The 25,226-nt window shown below is 37.9% G+C and overlaps 1 protein-coding gene across 2 annotated transcripts in view; it reads right to left on the minus strand.

The window, feature by feature from the left end:
• LOC144977333 (uncharacterized) overlaps positions 1-25,226 on the minus strand; it is a 252,281-nt gene that overhangs the window by 42,909 nt on the left and 184,146 nt on the right. For both annotated transcript variants that reach the window (XM_078922418.1, XM_078922417.1), the window contains exons 4-7: positions 23,341-23,466; positions 20,956-21,018; positions 18,881-19,039; positions 17,166-17,252 (exon numbers count right to left, since the gene is read on the minus strand). In XM_078922418.1, the coding sequence (XP_078778544.1) occupies positions 17,166-17,252; positions 18,881-19,039; positions 20,956-21,018; positions 23,341-23,466 (435 nt within the window). The remainder of the gene's footprint in view (positions 1-17,165; positions 17,253-18,880; positions 19,040-20,955; positions 21,019-23,340; positions 23,467-25,226) is intronic.

Raw genomic sequence — 25,226 nt, forward strand, 5'->3', positions numbered from 1 at the left:
TCTCTTCATTTTTCTATTTATCATACTCTTGTCAATTAATTCTACCACAGTTCATTCATTTATCCCACCCCCTCCAGCCCCCCCTCCCCCTCCTCTCCATTCTCCGAAATTCTACAAATGTGTTTCCAAAAACGGCATCCTAAATCCACTCGTCTCAAAATTATCTCCCTTGAACATACGTCACACGAAACAGAATGGGTTTTAAAAACCACCCAAGGGGAAACTTTGCTCGCAAAAGAGGTAAAGGCATCTAGATATCTCGGTTTGAAATGACTTTGTAACTCTCTCTCTCTCTCTCTCTCTCTCTCTCTCTCTCTCTCTCTCTCTCTCTCTCTCCCCTCTATATCACTTAATGTTAAACAACCACCTCCTCCTCTTCATCCTTAATCTCTCTCTCTCTCTCTCTCTCTCTCTCTCTCTCTCTCTCTCTCTCCTCTATATCCCTTAATGTTCAACCACCACCTCCTCCTCTTCATCCTTAATTTCTAACCATCAGCTCATCATCATCTTCCTCCTCTTTATTTCTCTTCACCTCATTCAACTCTATAGCTCGTCTTTCTCAACCTTTATCCAATAATTCTGCCGTAGAAAACTCTTAATTCTTATCATTTTGGCTTTAAAAAATTGACTTCAAGCATCGACGAAATAATTGGTGACTCACTCTTTGTCATAAGAAAAATCTTACACACAAGACTCCCCCACCAAAAAAAAAAAAAGTATGTTTCTTTGTTTGTTTGATTTGTTTTTAAGTGTTTAACGGCGCTTGCGACATGTTGAGTCATTTCAGCGCCCGTAAAAAGAAAATGGGATGGTAAAAAAAAAAAAAGCCTAGATTTATTAAAAACAAACAAGAATAAGTAAGACAAAGGGTAATGGTTGAAATAGGAAAAGATGTAGATTCCAAGAGCACACTAACAGTAACAGTGCATTTAGTTTAAATCACCTAAAAGTTTCATCTGGATACAAGCACACGATCCCACCAAGAGGAATGAACTCAAATGCATACAAAACATGATATTCCGAACAAAACAAAAATAAATATTACAGAATATAACCGCGGGAGATGAATTACAATGAAAAAAATATATCATCTCCCATAACCATTACTATCCATTTGACCGTTTCCCCCTCGCCAAGGACTCTGGCCAGGACCAAGGCTAAGTAATCTCATTCCGAGATGATAAAAAAAAAGCAACTCGTAAAACAGAAAACAGGGGATAGAAGACACAGTAAGTGACCTCTTGCCCACCACGGGAGTCAGAAGACTCCACCAAAATGTGTATGTACGAGAAAGAGAGAGAGAGAGAGAGAGAGAGAGAGAGAGAGAGAGAGAGAGAGAAAGAGAGAGAGAGAGGAGAGAGAGAGAGGGGGGAGAGAGAGAGAGGAGAGAGAGAGAGAGAGAGAGAGAGAGAGAGAGAGAGAGAGAGAGAGAGAGAGAGAGAGAGAGAGAGAGAGAGTCTGGGTGTACCTACCAAGTTACTCATCGATATCTGAAATATGAAAATGTTGCTGCTTCAAGCTCGAAGGAAAAAATAACGGTAAGTGTTACCCGAAACGCCCACAGTATCTGTCTTCGTCTAAAAAATTGAAGCTCACAATTCTAACCCGAAACGTCTACAGTATCTGTCTTCGGCTAATAAATTGAAGCTCACAATTCTAACCCGAAACCTCTACAGTATCTGTATTCGTCTAATAAATTGAAGCTTACAATTCTAACCCGAAACGTCTACAGTATCTGTATTCGTCTAATAAATCGAAGCTCACAATTCTAACCCGAAACGTCTACAGTATCTGTATTCGTCTAATAAATTGAAGCTTACAATTCAACACTTATCGTTATTTTTTTCGATATGTGAAATATAAAATTCATGGTCATAATGAATTAAAGCATTTTTGTAATACTCTTCAACAGTCGTAACGTCACTTCCTTCCTACTGACGCATGGTAACTTAGTAACACTGGCTCTAAACTATCGGAACAATGGCGGACGCCCGCATGAAATATTTCCCCGGCGAGCATAAAAGCATATCCAGAGGAAAAAAAAACATAACTTTGATCATGTTTTGACTTTTACACATTCTGATCACAAGGCATATGAAAAGTTCTAGCCAGCATGAAGAATAAAAAGTAATGATTTTCTTTGTTTAGAACCAAGATGGGCGCCGTTGCCGGGCGGCGTGACATCAGACTACTGAATCCAATTGTACGATAGAATTCCCTGTAATAACTGGTACTTCATCAAAGACCATTCGTGTATTACACGCTACCGAGTAATCGGTTAAATCGTATTGAAATTAAATGAACCAAATGACAATTTTTTATTTTTTTAAAACTTTTTTTTTTTTTGGGGGGGGGGGGGATTACAGAGTGAACCAAATAAAGGTAAAAATAAATTGCGTTGCGTATATGTGTATGTGTCTAAAAGGGGGGGGGGGGTGTTGCTAAAGAAGTAGAACTAGATAGAACTGGAGCTAAGGCGTGTAATGGGATCACGAAGAAATCAATATAACAGACTGCATTACCAGGCAACCAAAATAGATCAAGATGCCAATTGTATAGGGATAGGGATTATTCATATTATTTCAAAACAAAAAAGTGTCAAGACTTTTCTTTCTCTGTCGTCGTCGTCGTCGTCGTCGTCGTTGTTATTGTTGTTGTTGTTGTTGTTGTGGTTGTTGCTGTAGTTGTTTATGGTGTTTAAAACCAATCTAACAGAAATCAAAATTTGTGAACTATTGTGCTAATCTGGTATTACGTCGGAATGGTTGTTTGTTTGTTTTTTTAGGGTTTTTTTTGGCGCTATCGACGCGAGTTGGTCATGTCAGAGCCAGGAAAGGGAAAATATATAGTGGAAAAGTTGTAGATCTGAAGTCAGACAACGGGAACTATTCAAATAGGAAGCAGATGATTCCACGACAAGTCCACTAATGTGCCTAGAGATCGTATGAAGTTGACGTCACTCAAGTGTTTGTTATTATTTTTTATTTTTTGGCCGTCCGCGTTTATGAACAATTCTCACTAAACTGTATAAACCAGATTATAAACGTTCAATGTTACACATAGTTTTGTGTACTTGGTCCGTTATACTTCCGGATGGCAATGTTGTGAGCGTCTTAGCCAAGCGCATACTATCTATATTTTGGCATTAGTTAAAAGTCTCATTCAGGCACAAGTAAAAGACTCCGCCATGAAGGATACAATCAAATGTATACAAATTACAACATATTCAAAATTAAAAATGATAATAGGATTCAATAGTCTGATATCACGTCCGCCCAGCAACGAGCAGCTTGGTTCTAAACAAAAAAAATCGATACTTTTATTCTTCATGCTGGTTAGAACTTTTTCACATGTCATATGATTAGAATGTATGAAATTCAACATGCGATCAGATTTATAATGTTTTTCTCCTCTGGAGACACTTTTATGCTCGTCGGAGAAGTATTTCATAAGGGCGTCCGCAATTGTTCAGATAGTTTTGAACAAGTTACTAAGTAACCATACGTCATTACGAGGGAAGTGACGTCACGACTGTTGAAGCCTATTGTACATAACAGGGATGGTACAGTTTTAAGGCGAGTCGTCACATGTTGTGTTACTCAAAAAGAAGACTTGCATCGCTGCAAGTTATTTACGGTGAAATCACTAATTCCAAACTCATTGGCCTTTTTTGGTTTTGTGGCTGAAACTCACTCATTGCTTGGAAATTGAGCTTTGCTCTCGTTCTCTCGCAGAATTCAAGTGTAAACTGGCCAGTAACGCCAATGTCTGTGTTCAAAAAGAAAATGTTTGTTTTGTTTTGTTTTGTTTCTAAGGGTTTTACGGCGCTTGCAACACATTTAGGTCATATCAGCAACAACAACAAAGTTTTTTTGTTTTTTTGTTGTTGGTCATATCAGCGTCATTAAAAAGGAAGAAAATTGGGTAGTAAAATATTCTAGAGGTACAATTAAAAGGACCTAAGGAAAAAGTATGACAAAGGGAATTGGTTCAAATAGGGATCAGATGTAGATTCCAAGAGCACACTATCAGTGCACACCAGCACAAGATCCCACTAAGAGGAAAACACTCAAATGTTTACAAAGCCGTGTATGTTAAAAATTAATAAAAATAACTACATAGCATAGAGATAATTTACAAAGAAAAAATATCACCTCCCAAAACTATAACTATAAATTCGACTGTTTCCCTCCCAGCCAATGACTCCGGCCAGGGTCAGGACAAACCCAAGTAATCTCATTCAAAGGATAAGACAGAAAGCAATTGGAAAACAGATACAGGGTCAGGGTGACAGAAGACACAGCAAGTACCTCCCTGTCCACTATGGGAGGTCGGAAACCTAATAGCGCCTTAAATGTGGTCTTGTGGCATGACGCTCGCTTTCGGATCGGAAGGTTCTGGGTTCGAGCTTGGTTCGGCGCATAGTTGAGTCCTTGGAACAGGCCCTACTCACATTCTCTCGCTGTACTCAAAGGTAAAATAAGTACCCGGCCAATAACAGCGTTGTCTCTGTACGAGAAAAAATGTAATATCGCTTAACAGGCGTCATGTATCGTACTGCATGCTACGCGCTGCTGTTGGTCAGGAACCCTTTGTAAATCGCTTTGAGCACGTTAAGTGGATATTGCTCTATATAAAAGCTCAATTTTTTTTTTGAAAGCGTCACGTCTGGTCCCGCATAGCAAGTTTTGCTGTTGGTTGGGGAAAACACTTTGAGCACATTTGCTGGATATTGCGCTATATAAAGGCTTATTGCTATTTTAAATATATATATATATATATATATATATATATATATATATATATATATATATATATATATATATATATATATACTCATGTGTGAGTCCTTATGAAGTTCGATACCCATTGGCTTTGAAAAGGTAATCTCGCTAGAGCTACGTGTGCCCTACATATTACAGCTAACGCCTGGAAATGTAATCTTTCCTTGCAACAAAATACCCGGAAGATACATTTTCCCACGGGGATGAATAAATGGATTTAAAAAAAAATGAAATAGTACAACAACAACCATTGTACAAAGCAATGTAAATCAATTGTTGATTTAAAAGAAAAACTATTTTTGAGCATTCAAACAATTCCATCTTCTGGAGAAAGAGAGTGATATGAGAGAGAGAGAGAGAGAGAGAGAGAGAGAGAGAGAGAGAGAGAGAGAGAGAGAAATAGAAGATAGATAGATAGATAGATAGATAGATAGATAGATAGATAGATAGATAGATAGATAGATAGATAGATAGAGAGAGAGAGATAGAAAGGGAGTGAGAGAGAGAGAGAGAGAGAGAAAGAAAGAGAGAGAGGGGGGGGGGAGAGGGAGAGTGAGAGTGAGAGCGAAAGGGAGTGAGTGAGAGAGAGAAAGAGAGGGGGGGGAAGAGTGAGAGAGAGAGAGAGAGGGGGGGGGGGGGGGGGAACATGACGCCTATTAGGCGATAATACAAACAACACTGTTAATGGCCAGGTACTCATTTTACGCTGAGTAGGGTGAGAGAAGGTGAGTAAAGAGACTTTTCCAAGGACTCAACTATGCGCCGAGCCGAACCAAGGACCTTTCGAAAACGAGTGCCCTACCACATAGCCGCACGAGAGAGAGAGAGAGAGAGAGAGAGAGAGAGAGAGAGAGAGAGAGAGAGAGAGAGAGAGAGAATGAAAGGGAAAGAGAGAGAGAGAGAGAGAGAGAGAGATAGATAGATAGAGAGAGTGTGTGCGTGTGTGTGTGTGTGTGTGTGTGAGAGAGAGAGAGATAGAGAGATACACAGAGAAGGTAATAAGCAGATCGATAAGACCGCTATATTGCCTTACCTCCTTCCCGTCTTCTAATTCCTCTGTCTCCTCATCCTCTTCACAAATAACATCCAAGTGTCCTGGCAACAAATAAACTGTCGATGTGCCACTCCGCATTGTAGTATTATTGCCAGTAGTTATTATCATTGACCCTCTATACATACCACTACAACTACCATCACTGTTACTACCACCAACACCACCACCACCGTTTCTATCACACGAAACAAGAGCATTATGATTATTATCTTCATCATCGTCATCATCATCGTTGCAATTATCCTCCTTTGATCCTGCAAAACGACAATCACGACTACTATCACGTGAATATTTTCTCATAAGCTCTTTTTTATAATAATCATCATGATGATGATGATGATCATAATCATCACGATAACCACCACCATCACCAACCTTTTCCAGACCATTTCTACCATCGTCTTTACCTTCATCAACAAGACTCCTCCCGACATCAACATCAAAGGAAAAAACACCGGGCCTAAACACTTCCGCAGTGGCCTCTTTCTGGATATCACTTCCGTCCACCACAACCCTTCCAATTATTGTCTTTCGAACTTCCAGTGATTTAAGGTAATTACCAATAAAATCATCACCATCATCATCTTCATCATCATCATCATAGTCGTCGTCGTCGTCATCATCATCATCATCTTTCCATACAATCTGCCATACTTTCCTAGCGTCCAAACTCTCAAAATCGTCTTCAAAATCCTCCATGCTATACAAATTCTTCATCAACTCATTGTTAAGACTCATCTCCTTATCGCTCTCAACCTCATGTCTTCTACAATCCAGCCATTTCTTGACCTTCTCACGGCGTGCCTCTCTTAGAGCATCGACATCGTCATAATCATCCTCACCGTCATTATTCCAACTATCGTCATCACTATAGTCATATCCACTATGTCTACTGCCACTACCAACACCAACACCCCGGCTACCCCTACTGAAGCACCCATCACTACCACCAAAATCACTGTAACCCGTGAAACTGTTCATGGGCACTCCAAATATCATCGACTTCAGCCTCATCCCTACCACCACCACCACCACCACCACCACCACCAACACCGTCTTTTCCAGTAATTTCTCCTTCCGAACTGTCATCTTGATCCATTATATCCAAGTCACATACAATTGGTGTCCGATTCTTCATTAACTTAAATATCCCAGTCTTACTTCTTCCAAAGCCACCAAACATACCCTCATTACCGAAACTTACATTCCCACGATCGGAGCCATCTCTGACAACGACACTTTCATCCTTCTCTCCCATTCCCGTAGGATCATCAAAATTACCAGGCACTTGATTCGCATTAGCATCAAATTGTCCAACTGGCGAACCAATTATCATCTCTTCTCTTTCTTCTCCTCCAATTATTGTGTATCTGTCTGTTTCATCCAATCCCAGGAATCGAAATTTTGATTTCTGGGTTCCAGATTCGCAATCGAGGCTATCATCTGATTCCGGATTAAATTTTTTGACTTCCTTCCGCATCGCTTCATTTGCATAATGTCCGATATTTCGTGATAATTCATCTTGACCTTTCTCTGCAACTATGGCAAAAACGTCATCTTCACCTGTTTGACTTTCATTCTCACTACCAGAAGACTCGATCAACAGCCCCTTCTTCTCCATTTTGACGTACAACTGAGCCATAAACTCAGTTGGGGTGTTGGGTGGCGTACCGAAGAGACTCTCGGGGTTAAAGGTTAAAGGCTGACCACTGGGCAAGCCTAAAGATTTTCCTCGACCGCCTCTGGTGTTTGGGTGAATTCGCCTCATGTTTGGTTTAGTCAAATAACTGAGAGAGTAACGGAATTATTTTGCTATTTAAATTCTAACGTCACATCGAAATTCAGAGGTCATTTGGGACAGTCTTTATTTCAGAGTTATAGTAAATTGAAGATATATCTGCATACGTTTCACTGCCAAAGAGAAAGATTAGGAGGATTATTGGCTAAGGGAGAAGAAAAGCACATGCTACACAGACAACTTAGATAACTTTAACGTATTATGCTTGGTAAATTGTGTACAATCGCAGTGTCTAAATAATGTATTTTCCATAACATTTGACCTCACATGTCTCTTAATTAGTTGCTTCCTAATTTACGAAAAATCAGTACATTGAAGAACAACTATCAAGTCCTATAGTCTCAATGTGGTATAACTGCTCAAAGATCTTCAAAAAGTTGTAGACATTCATTAATTTCGATAACTATGAAACACTTAATGAAACGTTTATCATATTTCAGATTGTTTCTAAAATCAAAACGAATGCAACAGAGAGGTGAGGCGATCCCTTTGTGAAAAATGATGAATATAACGCTTATATGAAACAGTAGACATATATTATGAAGAGACGATTTCACGATAATAATAAATAGTATTGGTAGAGTCGAAATCAGAATCATTCACATCCTATTTCACCGAAGAATAACTCCACTTTACAAAGGGTTTGATAACATTATGTTGTAATTTCCAAACGATGACAGATATCGGTTATGAAACGAAACGTATATCTGGGTACTATTTTGTAGACTGGTTTATACACAGGACAATTATTATCATTATGTGCCCAATATCCACGGAGCCCCCAAAATCATGATAGGCAGTACACACAATGGAAATTATCCAGCCGCACACACCGACTAAACACAGTACCTCTTTTCAAATTAGCTGGAAAACTTTTAAATTTATATATCTTGATAAATATAAAGATGACTCCACACATATGAAAAAGACATAAATCCGAATCTTCTCAAAGATATGCCGCACTACAGACTTTTTGACGAGCTGGAAGTCATCCTTCATCGATATGTTATGAAATAAAAGTTTCCAGTCCAAACATGACAAAAGAATAATTGTGTTTTGTGGTCGTAAGCAAAATGGTGGTTATTGTTATTACCTACAGCGATGGAGATTAATGATAATTTGCCTCCGAACAAATTAGGCAAAAGCTGTGATGGAGTGCTATGGAATATATGACATTATGATGTCACACGTTTGTATAGAGGGAAACAGGGGCTTGTACTCGTGTCGTATATAATATAAATAACACGTACGTGTCCTCTAAACGGGTGAACATCCCCCTCCCTCCCCAAAAACAAAAAAAAAAACAAAAAACAAAAAAAAAAATAAATAATGATAAATTTAAAAAATAATTCATAAATAAATAAAATAAAAAAAATAAAAAGTAAATAAATAAATTATGTTAACAACAACAGAACACAAAACCAACAAACAATATCGGTGTAGTGATTAGGTCACCTGCATATGGAGCCATTACTCTCGGGTTTAAATATAAGAGGGAACAATTTTTTTTTTACCAGTTAACTGTCGTACTCTGGAAAAAAAAAAACCCAACTATTTAACAATTTTGATTCGAAAAACTGTCCTTCAAATATCGACCGATTTAAATGACCCTCATCTCGGCAGCAACTCTCAAACCTGGGACCCCCGAGGTCTTCCTTTAAGTCCCAGGTTTGAGAGTTTTTGCCAAGATAAGAGTCATTTATATCGATCGATATTTGAAGGACAAGATTTCAGGGCGAATTCGTAAATACGTGTCTTTTTGAGCCTTTTTATAGGATAATTTCCACTAAATGTGCTCAAAGCGCTTTACAAAGGGTCCTGGATCAACAGCAACACGTAACAAGTAGAACGAGACATAACGCCTGTTAGGCGATATTAATTTTTTTTTTCTTCTACAGAGACAACGCTGTTAACGGTCAGGTACTCATTTTACACCTACTGAGTACGATGAGTGAATGTGAGTAAAGAGCCTTTTCCGAGGACTCAACTATGCGCCGAGCGCGAGGCTCGAACCCAGGATCTTCCGATCCGAAAGCGAGTGTCATACGACAAGACTACATAGCCGCACGTGTCTTTCCAGAGTACGGCAGCTAACTGGTTCTTCTCAAGACTTCGGAATTGATCGAGTTACAGGACTTGGGAAAGTGGTGTCGTGATTCGCTTATGGAGAGAACGGTCAAGGATTTCCAACCTTCTTTGTGGGTAGAGAAACATGCATTGCCACTTGAAACTGTGCATTGCGTATCTCTCTATAATGAATGAACAGTCCATGTCCAGACTATAGCTAGAATCTGTAAGAGACAAAGCTTTATAACTGGGCCCTGTAATCAAATTAACCAATCAATGTTGGCATTTAGCAACACACTCTAGCAGCCACGACTTTGATCAAGAAAAAAAAGAAAAAGTATATTACGGAGAATCGGCGCCCGTGACAATACCCCCCCCCCCCCCCCCCCCACCACCACCACCACCATCACCAATACCCACTCCCCAAAGCCTTGGTAGAAAAGAAAAGCAAAACACAAATAAAAACAATCATTTGAGTATAGCAAAATTTACTTCATAATTATAGTGTCAATGAACAGAACATGTGTTATATTCCCTTCTCATTTAATTGCTTCCAAATTCATATTACCTCTATGCCCTTGTTTTATGCAGACTATTCCCTTCCCATTTTATTTGCTGCCAAATTCATATTACCTCTATGCACTTGTTTTATGCATAATATTCCCTTCCCATTTTATTTGCTTCCAAATTTATATTACCTCTATGCCCTTGTTTTATGCAGACTATTCCCTTCCCATTTTATTTGCTTCCAAATTTATATTACCTCTATGCCCTTGTTTTATGCAGACTATTCCCTTCCCATTTTATTTGCTTCCAAATTTATATTACCTCTATGCCCTTGTTTTATGCAGACTATTCCCTTCCCATTTTATTTGCTTCCAAATTTATATTACCTCTATGCCCTTGTTTTATGCAGACTATTCCCTTCCCATTTTAATTGCTTCCAAATTTATATTACCTCTATGCCCTTGTTTTATGCAGACTATTTCCCTTCCCATTTTAATTGCTTCCAAATTTATATTACCTCTATGCCCTTGTTTTATGCAGACTATTTCCCTTCCCATTTTAATTGCTTCCAAATTTATATTACCTCTATGCCCTTGTTTTATGCAGACTATTTCCCTTCCCATTTTAATTGCTTCCAAATTTATATTACCTCTATGCCCTTGTTTTATGCAGACTATTCCCTTCCCATTTTATTGCTTCCAAATTTATATTACCTCTATGCCCTTGTTTTATGCATACTATTCCCTTCCCATTTTATTTGCTGCCAAATTTATATTACCTCTATGCCCTTGTTTTATGCAGACTATTCCCTTCCCATTTTAATTGCTTCCAAATTTATATTACCTCTATGCCCTTGTTTTATGCAGACTATTTCCCTTCCCATTTTAATTGCTTCCAAATTTATATTACCTCTATGCCCTTGTTTTATGCAGACTATTCCCTTCCCATTTTATTTGCTTCCAAATTTATATTACCTCTATGCCCTTGTTTTATGCATACTATTCCCTTCCCATTTTATTTGCTGCCAAATTTATATTACCTCTATGCCCTTGTTTTATGCAGACTATTCCCTTCCCATTTTAATTGCTTCCAAATTTATATACCTCTATGCCCTTGTTTATGCAGACTATTTCCCTTCCCATTTAATTTGCTTCCAAATTTATATTACCTCTATGCCTTGTTTTATGCAGACTATTCCCTTCCCATTTTATTTGCTTCCAAATTTATATTACCTCTATGCCCTTGTTTTATGCATACTATTCCCTTCCCATTTTATTTGCTTCAAAATTAATCCTTTAAAACAAAACGTGAGTAATTCAAATTTCCGTATGATAATTTTTTATTTATTTATTTTTTTTTTTTTTTGGTGTCAAAATTGTTATATTTTTATTTCTTCAAGGATCATCTTAATTGGCCCAAAACTGACGAAAAAATGTGCGTGCGTGCCTTTGATAAATATTCAGCGGTATTGATACCGTCTGGCCAGGTAAAGAAGAGACAAACAATAAGATTATTTTTTAGCAATGTTATCATGTTTTTACATCTTGAATGATCATCTTAATTGGCCGATATTGGAAGTAAACGCATTCTGGCCCAAACAATAAAAGGTGCGTGTCTTTGGTCAATATTCATCAGTATTGAATACCGTCGTCTGGCCAGAGAGAGAGAGAGAGAGAGAGAGGGAGAGAGAGAGAGAGAGAGAGAGAGAGAGAGAGAGAGAGAGAGAGAGAGAGAGAGAGAGAGAGAGAGAGAGAGAGAGAGAGAGAGAGAGAGAGAGAGAATAAGAAAACAACTTGGCAATCCAAATGATTCAGTCCGAATAACATTTCATGTTATTACGAAAGCTTGTTTTACGGGGATATTCGATGGATGGAATCAAAAACAAAATCCAACTACTGACTAAAACCTTCAAGGATGCTATAGCGCCTGGACTTTAAAAACCAAACAAAACCGGCAAGGTCTTTGACGGAAAGTGAACAATATGTTAAAAACAAACCTTGTAACTTCGACATATGGCAATATGCTAACTTTGTTATCAAATCTAAAGTTATGGTGGCTCAAAATCATTATTTAACCAAGTTAACTTACCAGAATATAAAAAAAAAAACAAATAAAAACAAAACAAAACAACCCCCCCCCCCAAACAAAAAAAAAAACAAAAAAAAAAAACAAAAAAAAAACAAAAAAAAAAAACAAAAAAAAAAAACAAAAAACAAACAAACAAACAAAAAATTAGTTGTCCATAACAGCAAGAAGATCTAGGCGAGCATACCGCAAATAGACTCACCACAAGATGGGGAAAACCAATATGGTTACCTTTTTCTCATTTTGGACATACAATTTTTAAATTAAAAAAAAAAATCATAATCTGTCGAATAACTAGGATGACTCCCTATTTTAAAAGGATTTTAAACCCGAGACTTCAAAGAGAAAAATGTTGAAGAGCTTTTGAACAAGTTAGGGAGTTCTCTTTACTAATCGCGATATAAATTTTTAAAAAAATTTTCGGACCGAAAAATAAGTAATGACATATAAATAAATAAACATCTAAATTAATATATAAATAGATTAATTATTTATTAATGAATGGTATGTACTTCAAACTTTAACGTTTAGAGTTCTGCTTCAAATCCTCGGAAAAATCGTTCGTATCAATGTTTTTGTCTCAAGGAAATCGAAATGGCGGCGGCCTTATTTACTTCCGACACAAAAGTGCACCACTAATTTTATCTTATTTCGCGATTTGTTGATTGAAGACCTATCCTTCGCTTAATATTATATAAAGCGTTGTATGATGATTTAGAATTACAAAGAGGCATCAAAAATAATAAATCATCCTGTTGATGAAGTAGAAAGAATTCATGGAAAAGCAATAGAAAGGAAAGCATTCTCAATTACCAACAATAAAAAAACATATTTTATACCATGAATTTGATCTTTTGCCATCTGGGAGAAGTTTTTGTCAGATTAAATGTGGAACTAACAAGTATAAATCAACGTTCGTTCCATCAGCAATAAAAATGTTGAATATTTCATATGGTACAGCAAAACCAAGGATTGATGCGTTGACTGATTGACTGATTAATTTGTTTAATGTTAGGCTAGATGAAGTGACCAATTGATAATGATGATAATATTTGGTGTTGAATTGCCAAGAATGTAACGAATTGAAAATGAAATGAAAATGTTAATGTTGTGTATGTCGCATGCGTGAAAGAAAGAGAGGAAGAGAGAGGGAGAGAGAGAGAGAGAGAGAGAGAGAGAGAGAGAGAGAGAGAGAGAGAGAGAGAGAGAGAGAGAATGGGTAGGAGTGAAGTGTCTGTTCAATGTTATAGTTATCATATAACGTTATGACAAGTGTAACTAAATGACAAATTGCCATATTTATGGACAATAAAGATCTATTATTATTATTATTATTATTATTATTATTATTTAATTAATTTATTTATTTAAAATAAATAAATAAATGTGTAAATAAATAAATAAATAAATAAATAAATAAATAAATAAATAAATAAAATAAAATAAAATAAAAAGGTGTTTTGACAGATTACGTGGAAATAAATCGTAATAGTTGTTGATAAAAGCGTTTTTGGAGCCGCGAGTGGTGGTGGCCTTCAGTGTAAGATTGGATAATGAAAGCCATTGCTGGTTGGCGGCTTACACACATTTAATTCATCAATTCATTAATGTAGGACGTGCGTGTAGTTGTGTGTTTTGTGTGTGTGTGTGTGTGTGTGTGTGTGTGTGTGTGTGCGCGCGCCTTGAAGTGATACAGTTATTTTTTTCAAAACTTATTCATTTGTGGATGACATAACCTTGAGTCCTCAGAAACAAGACCCATTACTCATGAATATTATCTCACAATGATTGTCGTGCAAAATAAGCACCCGGCCGGAAACAGCAGTGTGCTGTCCTCAAAAACACACAGCGTCTTAGAGGAAATCATGTCTGACATGTTAAGTGTTGCTGTTGATTCAAAAACTCTTGTTTAACGGTTTTAGCATATTCAGTCAGTGGTCATCGCGTTATTTAAAACCTCAAACGCAAACAAAACTGGACAAGTCATTTCGCGTTGAACGAACAAGTGTCATTTTCAAAAAGTAGAAAGAAATAAAATACAATAAAATAAACATAAATTTGTCTTTAGGGTCTATCCCAAGGGAAGACTGGAATAACCCAGGCGTTAGCCGCAGTGCAGCGCCGCAAAGTGAGCTAAGGCGAGGTGACTTGCTCAAGGCCACACATCGAGGCGGGTAGTCGAACTCTGTACCTTTTGGGTACGAAGAAACGACCGTACCGCTGAGCCTGCCTGCCCCATTTTACGACCAAAAAAAACAAAAAACAAAACAAAACAACAAAAAAAAAAAAAAAACAAAACAAACAAACAAACAAAAAACAAACCAAAAAAAAAACCCGGGACAAACTCAAAACTTCATGGGCCTGTTGGATGACTCGGTTGTAAAATGAATGATGCATCATGCATAATGAAGTCAGTCCCTAGAGCGATGCCAAACACAGAGGCGTTTCGATAGGCAGATCAAATCAGACATGCACTCAGATTATACCAGTTAGAGTGGCAATGCTAAAGGCAACAACAACACACCAGCCTTTTACAAACCACCGTGGCCGTATTAGAATTAATTAGCCAAGCATAATCATTCTCTTAGGGGTAACAAAATTTGGGATTTTGGAGATGAGAGAGGGGAGAAAAAATGGAGAGAGGGAAAAATGCGGATAGGCAAAGAGAAATTGATATAAATCGATAGACAAACAGACAGATAAATAGATAGATAGATAGACAGATAGATAGATAGATAGATAGATAGATCGATAAATAGATAGATAGATAGATAGATAGATAGATAGATAGATAGATAGAGAGAGAGAGATAGATAAATAGATAGATAGAGAGAGAGTGAGCGAGAGAGAGAGAGAGAGAGAGAGAGAGAGAGAGAGAGAGAGAGAGAGAGAGAGAGAGAGAGAGAGAGAGAGAGTTTTCCTCATTTGAAAGCCACATTATTACATACGATTGGCATAAGATGGCCAAACATCCAATTGTCCACCGACAAAAATTACGTACAATGTTAATTAACATCAACAATAACGCGGCAGCAGCAGTACTAACAGTACTAACAACAACAACAAAAACAAAGACAACCCCATCAACAGTAACAGCATCAGCAACACCAACAAAGTCTACAACAGCAACATCTTTAATAACAACAATAACAACAACAAGATAATCATCATCATCATCAGCAGTAGTAGTTGAAGAAGCAACAACAAACATTATCATAAAATAACATTTTAAAAACAACAAAACAAAACAAAAAAGAAGAAGTAAACAAGAAAGAAGAAAAATAATATTTAAAAAAACCCAAAACAAAACAAAAACCCGGCACACGGATCACAACAATCTTTCTTCTCAACCTATTTCAAATGATCCTGGCATTTGCTTGGAGGAGGGTCATCGTGATATGAGAGCTACGCCTGTCTGGGTCAGTCACATGATCCAACCCACGTTATTTTTGCATTCGTCGTCGATAAGGGAAAGAAATCGAAGAGGAGAAGAAGAAGAGAAAAACCTAACCAAAACAGAGCGCGCATTACGATATTACGGTTAAGAAACACAAGTTGCCCCCTCCCCCCCCCCACCCCCATGTCCTTCGTTAAGTCCCAGGTTTAAGAGTTTTGGGATTTTAAACAAACAATAAATGTGGGTAAGTGCTACGATTGTTAACGACATTGATTTGTTTGCGTGACAGACACATTCTCAGAATATTGCACTTTAGCCAAGTTTTGAAGCTGAAGAGCTTTTGATGGAATTTGTATTTACATACTTGAGGAGGAGGAGGAGGAGGAGGTGGAGGGGGACGAGGAGGAGTGGGAGGAGGAGAGGGGGACGAGGAGGAGGAGGAGGATAGGGGGGGGGGGGAGGAGGAGGAGCAGGAGGAGGGATGAAACGGAGATTATTTTTTAAATGAATTTTATATAGCGCAATATCCACTAAATGTGCTCAAAGCGCTTTACAAGGGGTCCTGGTCAACAGCAACATTTAACATGTAGGACGGCACATGGCGCCTTTTAGGCGATATTACAATTTTTCGGACAAAGACGGTGGGATGATGTGAGTAAAGAGCCTTTTCCAAGGACTCAACTATGCGCCGAGCGCGAGGTTCGAACCCAGGACTTTCCGATCCGATACCACTAGACCACATAGCCGCACAGGAGATGGGGGAGGTGGAGGAGATAGAAGATAATTATGATGATAATGATTATGAAGAAGAAGAAGAAGAAGAAGAAGAAGAAGAAGAAGAAGAAGAAGAAGAAGAAGAAGAAGAAGAAGAAGAAGAAGAAGAGGAGGAGGGGTGGGGGTTGGACATCTCACGAAGGTCATGAAAGAAGGCAAAGGAAGACAACCAAAATTAAGGTGATCGAAATATGATGGTTTGCGGTCGCAAATGAGTTATTTCCCTTCGGTGATAACGCATTTTTCAAACTACGAACAAAAGCTGGTTGATGGTCTCCGTAAAAGAATTAGGAAACCAATTAATATAGATTGACTGGTTTAAAGACAAACAAGGGAGCTGAAGGACAAATATAGAAAGTTCTGAGGAATTAAAAATAAGTTTAAAAAAAAAAAAATAATAAATAAAATAAAGAAGAAAAAAAAAAAGAAAATAGAAAAAAAAAGAGAGAGAGAAAAAAAGAAAGTTATTGGTAGACTATAGTTGTAAAACTGCAGTTAGGGAGAGAGAGAGAGAGAGAGAGAGAGAGAGAGAGAGAGAGAGAGAGAGAGAGAGAGAGAGAGAGAGAGAGAGAGAGAGAGAGAGAGAGAGAGAGAGAGAGGAGAAGAGAGAGAGAGAGAGAGAGAGAGAGAGAGAGAGAGAGAGAGAGAGAGAGAGAGAGAGAGAGAGAGAGAGAGAGGGGGGGGGGGGGGCTGACTTACCCGTTTGAGAGGAGGTCGGGACCGGATGAAATTGAGTATCACTTCATGAGCATCGTTCTTCACCTTGTGAGGAATCTCTCCATTTACCTGGGACGACACACAAATGTCATATGAACTATATAAATATCACCTACTGTCTCACATCGATATTATATCGAGGCGATTCCGATGCTACAAACTGAACTCATATACAAAACAGACCTCCCTAGTCTGGATTTCAAATTATAATAATGCAGACCTGCCCAGTACTGCGAAAAATTCGTGGAAAGTTCAATATTTTAGCTCCAATTTCAGAACTGCATCAGGATATTAACTTATTGAAAATGAAAGTTGATGCCAGACTACACATAACTTTTAAAAGGGTTTAAGTGTTATCTCACCATGGTGAGGGTAAATTGTTAATCTGTAAATTTAACTAGAGCGACTACGATTTTTATCTCCTAAAAACTACGATTTTTTAAAATTTTCAAGTTGGCAGGTGTGGTAATGGATTCAATAAATAAATAGTAATCAGTGGTATATTGGACACAAAGTAAGAATAAGCCATTACTTTACAACAATTTTATCTTTCTGATTTCTTTTACACATCACAAAATTTAAAGAAAATTTGTTGTCACAGCTATATAAACTTGACACTGTGCTGTAGAGCTCATTTTGCTGTATAATGTTATGTATAGAATGTACTTGTTGTTTTTCTGGTTGAGTAAGATAATTCCATAATTGTGTTGGGTGGGTGCAAAGATTCGGTGAAAATTCTGAAAATGGCTGGTCGGTAAGGAGAGAGTTAAAGTGACGCCATACACTACACAACAGTTTCTAAATAACCAGATCAGGTCCCATCATAATTTCGCAATAATATGGACTAAATTTGTAAACCCGTAACCAGACTTGATTATTTGAAATGAATAGGGACGGACAATTTGTCATACAATGGAGATGTGAAAAACATGAAACTTGGGTTATGTTTATTCAACAGTCGTGACATCACTTCCCTCGTAATAAGTAACTGGTTCTAAACAATCGGAACAATGGCGGACGCCCTTATGAAATTCTTCTCCGACGAGCATTAAAGTGTATCCAGAGGAGAAAAATATTATAAACCTGATCATGTTTTGACTTTTATAAATTCTGATCACATAGCATGTGAAAAAGTTCTAGCCAGCATGAAGAATAAAAAGTACCGATTCTCTTTGTTTAGAACTAAGCTGCTCGTTGCTGGGCGGACGTGACATCAGACTATTGAATCCTATTGAGGATATATGCATATATTATTTCTTAGAACTACAATTTCAAACTTCCAATCATTTGAAGTCTTTGAAAACAAGTCCATCCCGACATAATACTTTGACGTGCTGGATGACAAATAAGTATAAATAGTCATAGAGCGATCTTATTTCCACCAATAAATAGATGGTACGCCTATTACTAACCATTGACCAATCAGAATATTTCCCGCCATTTACCCCGTATCGTCCCCTCGATTATTTATTTTCTGTATGACAAGGCCTGAGCTACCCTTAAATAAATAACAATGTGAAATTGAATGTAAGCTTCAATTTAATTAACGAAAACGGATAATGTGGACGTTTCAGGTTTCCCCTTTATCAACAAAATAGGATGAATGAAACATTACAGACAAATGCGATAATAATATGTGGTAATGGCGTTGTTGTGAATAAATAAACCTTATTCGCCTTGATACTAACAAAACTCACCATAATCTTGTGTAGCGTGTACCTTCTGGTGCGAATGTCCTCCAAAATCATCTCGAAGGGCGTCAACTCGTACTCCAGAGGAGGCTGGTGGACGTGCTCGATCTTCTTCAGCAGGACTCCCTGGCGGAGGGACCTCATTACCTGGACCCACAGACATGCCTGGGGAAAGAGTAGGTGGGTGGATGGAAGAAATCATTAGCCGCTACATACCAAAGTATGGTTTCATTTTTGGATTGGTTTGTTTGTTTTGGTGCAGGTGCACACAAAAAAGGGCGTGGGGGGAATTTTCGCGAAGTCCCAGGTTTGAGAGGTTTTTTTTTTGTCTAGACGAGGGTCATTTAAATCGATCGATATTTGAAGGATGAGTTTTCTGGCCAAATTTTTAAATATCTTTTTTTTCCCCAGAGTACGACAGTTTAGTCTCTCCGCTCTATTTATATTCTACTTTTATTCTATTCTACTCTCTCTCTCTCTCTCTCTCCCTCCCGCTCTCTCTCTCTCGGCGAGTCCCAATGGCACATTTGGTAGAGCATCTGCATCACACGATCCCGGATGAAGTCGAGATTTTTTTTTCTGACTCCCCATTTCCCCCAGCATTGATTGGGTAGCTGGGTCTGTTAGGTTTGGCGGAAAGTATTTTGAGATAGACTAGCGTCCTATCCCAATGCTAGCAAGCAATTGCTATTGTCCATTTCACGCTTTAGAAACCTGGAAAAACTGATTGGCTCCGAAGGAATACTACTACTTCTTCTCCCTCCCCCCCCTCTCTCTGTCTTCTCCCTTCCTTTAAACCCCCCCCCCCCCTCACACACACACTCACTTTCTCATCCTCCATCCTCTCATTAGCACGGCATCTCCCTCCCCCTCCCCTCCCCTCTCACTATACATCCACCCTGCCCTGCCCCCGTCTGTCTCTCTCACTCTCTCTCTCTCTCTCTCTCTCTCTCTCTCTCTCTCTCTCTCTCTCTCTCTCTCTCTCTCTCTAACACCCGATGAAAAACCACCAAGGGCGTTGGAATAACCCTAATTAGTTGTTGTGCACACATAATGGATGGATAGCATGAGATAATTAGATAATGATAATTGGGGAAAGAGCACACGAGGATTGTTTTTATCAACAAAAAAAAAAAAATATATATATATATATTAAAACACGCATAGCACGCCCACACACTCACACAACAACGTACACACACATACACACACACCACTCACACAACACCGTACACACACACACATACACACACCACTCACACAACAACGCCCCCCTCCCTCCACACACACGCATACACACACACACACACACCACTCACGCAACAACGTATACACACACACACCACTCACACAACGCCCACACACACGCATACACACACATACACACCACTCACACAACAACGCCCCCCCCCCCCCCCCCCACACACACACCACTCACACAACGCATACACACCACTCAAACAACAACGCCCACACACACACACACGCATACACACACACACCACTCACACAACGCCCACCAACACACACACACGCACACACACACACCACTCACACAACAACGCCCACACGTTGGGGTTGAGTTAGATTAAAACCTTCCGGAAAAAGTTGAAACTATGGATTAAAATTATTGTGATGACATCATCATCATCATCATCATCATCATCATTATCATCAACAAGAACAACAACAAGAAGAACAACAATAACAACAACACCCACCACAACACACACTACTATCACCCACCATCACCAACAACAAGAAGAACAAGACCAACAACAACAGCAACAAAAATGTTAATAATAGTGATAATAATAATGATGATGATCATAATGATGATGATGATGACGATGATGATGATGATAATAATAATAATAATAATAATAATAATAATAATAATAATAATAATAATAATAATAATAATAATAATAACAACAACAATAACAATAACAATAATAATAATAATAATAATAATAATAATAATAATAATAATAATAATAATAATAATAATAATGATGATGATGATGATGATGATGATGATAAAAATAACGACGACGACGACCGCCTAATCAAAACCTTACCCAATCTGCTCGCTGTAAATCCTCTAGTCGTTTGGCATCTTCGTCTACTGTCTCCGTTAACTTCTATTCAGCACCGAAATAGATTGGAGGACGGTGGTGGTGGTTTGGGGGGGGGGGGGGGGGGGGGGGGGGGGGGAGGGAGAGAAGAGAAGATAGAGAAGACATGATGATTGATTATAAAACATGGTTTGAAAATACATACAGCAAATAACACATTTAAACACGTACCCACGGTGCGGCTATGTGGTATTGTGGTATGACGCTCGGGTCCTGGGTTCGAGTCCCGCTCTGAGCGGCGCATAGTCGAGTCATTGGTAATGGCTTCTTACTCACTATTCTCTCACCGTACTCAGGTTTAAAATGAGTACCCGGTCGGTAGCAGCGTTGTCTCTGTCGAGAAACAATGGAATAGCTCCTTTCATGCGTCATGTCTCGTCTTAAATGTACGTTAAGTTTTGCAATTGGCTTGGAACCCCAAGTAAAGCGCTTTTAGCACATTTAGTTGATGTTGCGCTATATTATTTATATAAAAGCTCAAGACTTCTTTTTAATATTCAAGACAGGGCACACGATTCTCAAAGACAGGACAGCAGATAACAGATTCAATTCCTGTCGGTGAATTTACCTCGATGTCCCGACAGTCCAAACAAGGAACATGATTATAGATGGAACGAAATTGACGTCACTCAGATCTTTGTTATTGGTTTAGACAGCCATTTTACGCTTAGTTCTCACTAAAGTATATCAATCAGACTATAAACGTTTAAGGTGACACGACAAAGTTTCGTGTATAGGTACGTTACATCCGACTGGCGGGTGTTGTAAGTATTCTATATAAACGCATAGCACCAATAATCATAACAAACGTTTCGCTCAGTCAGCTCTGATGCTGGAATTCACATAACAATTTACATAATACTTTAAAATTCAGCTGAATTATTCATGACAAAAGACATCAATAAAAGACCGACCGTTCAGATGAAACCGTTTCACAACACTCATAATATTGATTAAATATGTTGGCTGTTTTTATTCAGATTAGCTTTTTTTTTTTAATCTGGCAATCCGATCTGCCAGATGACGTCAAATGATCCATCAGATACAATTCAAATAAAGACATAACAAATATATCTCTGCAACTGATACACATGATATGATGTTACATCAACTGTCAAATAAATGGGCGTGCGGTTGGGTTGGGAGCAATTTCGGCTGAAAACTGACAACTATAATATTCTGATCCATTGAGTCAACCTGGTGTTATGTCGGAATCAACGGACGAGATCAGATGGAAGAAAATTGAGTCTATAGTCCTGTGGAATAGGATTTAGTAAATGCCAATTTTTTTTTAAAGTATAAGAAATATAACTCTCTCTCTCTCTCTCTCTCTCTCTCTCTCTCTCTCTCTCTCTCTCTCTCTCTCTCTCTCTCTCTCTCTCTCTCTTTTTTTTTTTTTCAACCCCCTAAAGTGCGTTGGATCCAAGGAGCGTCGCATTGGAAATGAGTTCCAAATGTGAAACGCAAGAGTTCACGAGTTGTTTTTGTTTGTTTGTTTTTTTAAAGTAAGGCACCTAAAGCGCATTGCAAGGGGTCTCGAGCCAACAGCAACACTTGTGTGTGTGTGTGTGTGTGTGTGTGTGTGTGTGTTTGTTGAGAGGGGGGGGGGGGGGGGGGGGGGGGGTTGGATAATTACAATTACAATTATTGTATCCTAATCGCCGTTTTTTTCCGGGGTGATAATTCTGTATTTATTCCACCGATTTCATTTTAACAAATGAATTACGCCCCTTGGATTGATATGAAAGATGCCCATTTTGGTGTAGACGATAATATGGCCACTGATAAAATGATAAACTGTCATAGATTTCAAAACTAATATATATATATATATAATATATATATATATATATTATATATATATATATATATATTATATATATATATATATATATATATTATATATATTGAATTTTACACCGATCGAAAGAAAAGGAAAAAAAGAAAAAAAGAAAGAAGAAAACAACCTAAAAATTAAAAGGAAAGGAAAGAGTGGAAATATCTATAAACAAAAAGAAAACAAAGCAAAAAGAACAAAAATGAAAAACCAAAACCAAAAACATCAAAAAAAAAAAACAAAAAAAACCAAAAAAAAAACAAAAAAAAACAGCAAAGAAAAAAAACAAACAAAAAAAAAAAGAAAAAGAAAAAGAAAAAAATAAATAATTAAATTTAAAATAAAATAAAATAAACAACAGCAAACAAGAAAGAACACACACACACACACACACACACACACACACACACACACAAATAACGAAAATTAAAAAAAATAATGCTGATATAATTGTCGCAGACTATTAATTAAGAGTGCGGCGATTAACCAACCTCTCGTCCACTGGAGATCTTGTCCAGGAAGGTAAAAAGCTCCCCTGCCTCCGTGGCCAGGGCCCGACACACAGCCTTGAAGTGGTGGTTGCTGTCTTGCTTGCTGGATAGATGCTGGCGACACATCTGAGGAACACAAACACAATGGAAACACTTGAATAAACTCTTAGGCTTTGTCATAATATAATATTATATTATCAGAAATATTTCCAGGCACAATCCAAAACAGAAAAACAAAAACAAAAACAAAACAAACAAAAAAAAAAAAAAAAAAAAATGTTGACCGAAAACTCGTCTTTCAAACAGATGGATAAAAATGAGTTCCAATTTTGTCCTCAAACGTGTCAGTCAGTGCACGACACAATCAGTCAGAAGGTAAACATTTTGGATTTGCATTTTTTCTTATCTTTTTGCATTTTCTGAAATGATAATATGCTCCTCAGAGCATATGCATTATTATATTTATTTGAAGCATATCGTGTGATTTTTCATTAAGTTATGGTCAGATGTATGGAAATGTATCCAGCAAACTTTTATCAAATTTCATACTTTTTCAACTTGACTAGCTTTAAAAAAATATAAATGAAATTAAGCTTTGATATTTTTATTCCCGAAGATGGACAAAAAGGGTTGATTTAATCATTTATGACAAGAACTCATAATTTTCGATAAAAATTGACCTTCTAACTAAACTTGACAATGTCTCAATTCAAACCTTTTCACCATCCGACTGATTATGTCATTCACTGTAACAATTACTCTCAAGCCTGAGACTTAAAAAGGAGGTCCCGGGTTTGAGAGTATTAGACAAGATGAGGGTCATTTTTTTTATTCATTGATATTTGAAGATCGAATTGTCTGGCCATATTTTTTTTTTTAATGTGTTGTTATTTTGCGATCATGGTACGGCGGAGGTCAATAAATGAACGTATGAATATTTATAACATTGTGTCGGAGTGCGGCTTATGCCAAAATAGGGAATTTTTACTTATTAAAAAAGTAATAAATAAAAAAAGAGCTTTCATATACCGTAATATCCACTTAACGTGCTCAAAGCGCTCTACAAAGGCTCCCTGGCCAACAACAACACTTAACATTAAGGGCGTGACATGACGCCTGTTAGGCGATATTAATTATTTTCGGACAGAGAAAACGCCTTTTAACGGCCAGATACTCATTTTCCATTGAGTTCAGTGAGAGAATGGTAGTAAAGAGCCTTTTCCAGGACCTTCCGATCCGAAAACGAGTGTCATACCATCAGATGATGATGATGATGATGATGATGATGATGATGATGATGATGATGATGATGATGATGATGATGATGATGATGATACTAAGTCACTTGATCAAATATGCGGTGCGTGTGGAATTAATTGTCAACAATCCACTTAATTTGAGCTCTGCTGGGACCCCTTCATAACATCTAATATTGATAAACTGTCCAACCATCGGGAGATCCTGTGGTGTAATGGTAGCACGTCTGACCGGAAATCAGAAAGTCTGAGGTTCGATCCCCAGTCCAGGTAGACTAATTTGTGATGTCCCCCCCCCCCCCTATATTTCTTTCTTGCTTTGTCTGGCACCTTTCATATACACTTGTTCATCTGTATCTTACACAGTTCCCGGCTCCTTAATTTCTTAATAGGACATAAGCAAATGAGAGGCAATAAAAATAAAAGACAGAATAAGAACAAGATTTAACGCAAACAAAATGTTGAAACACGAGAATATAGAGAGACAAAACGTGATGTAGTTTGTAACTTGAGAGTGGGTATTGGGTAGATAGATAGGCAGTCGTTTATTATCTCGGTGATCAGAGAGGACAGGATAGATATCACCGGTCATGCTTGATCGAGTATTCCAGCTTAAACAGATGAAACCCG

Source organism: Berghia stephanieae, chromosome 7 (assembly GCF_034508935.2).
Source record: "Berghia stephanieae isolate SIO BIC M18660-M18661 chromosome 7, UCSD_Bste_1.3, whole genome shotgun sequence".
Classification (NCBI taxonomy): domain Eukaryota; kingdom Metazoa; phylum Mollusca; class Gastropoda; order Nudibranchia; family Aeolidiidae; genus Berghia; species Berghia stephanieae.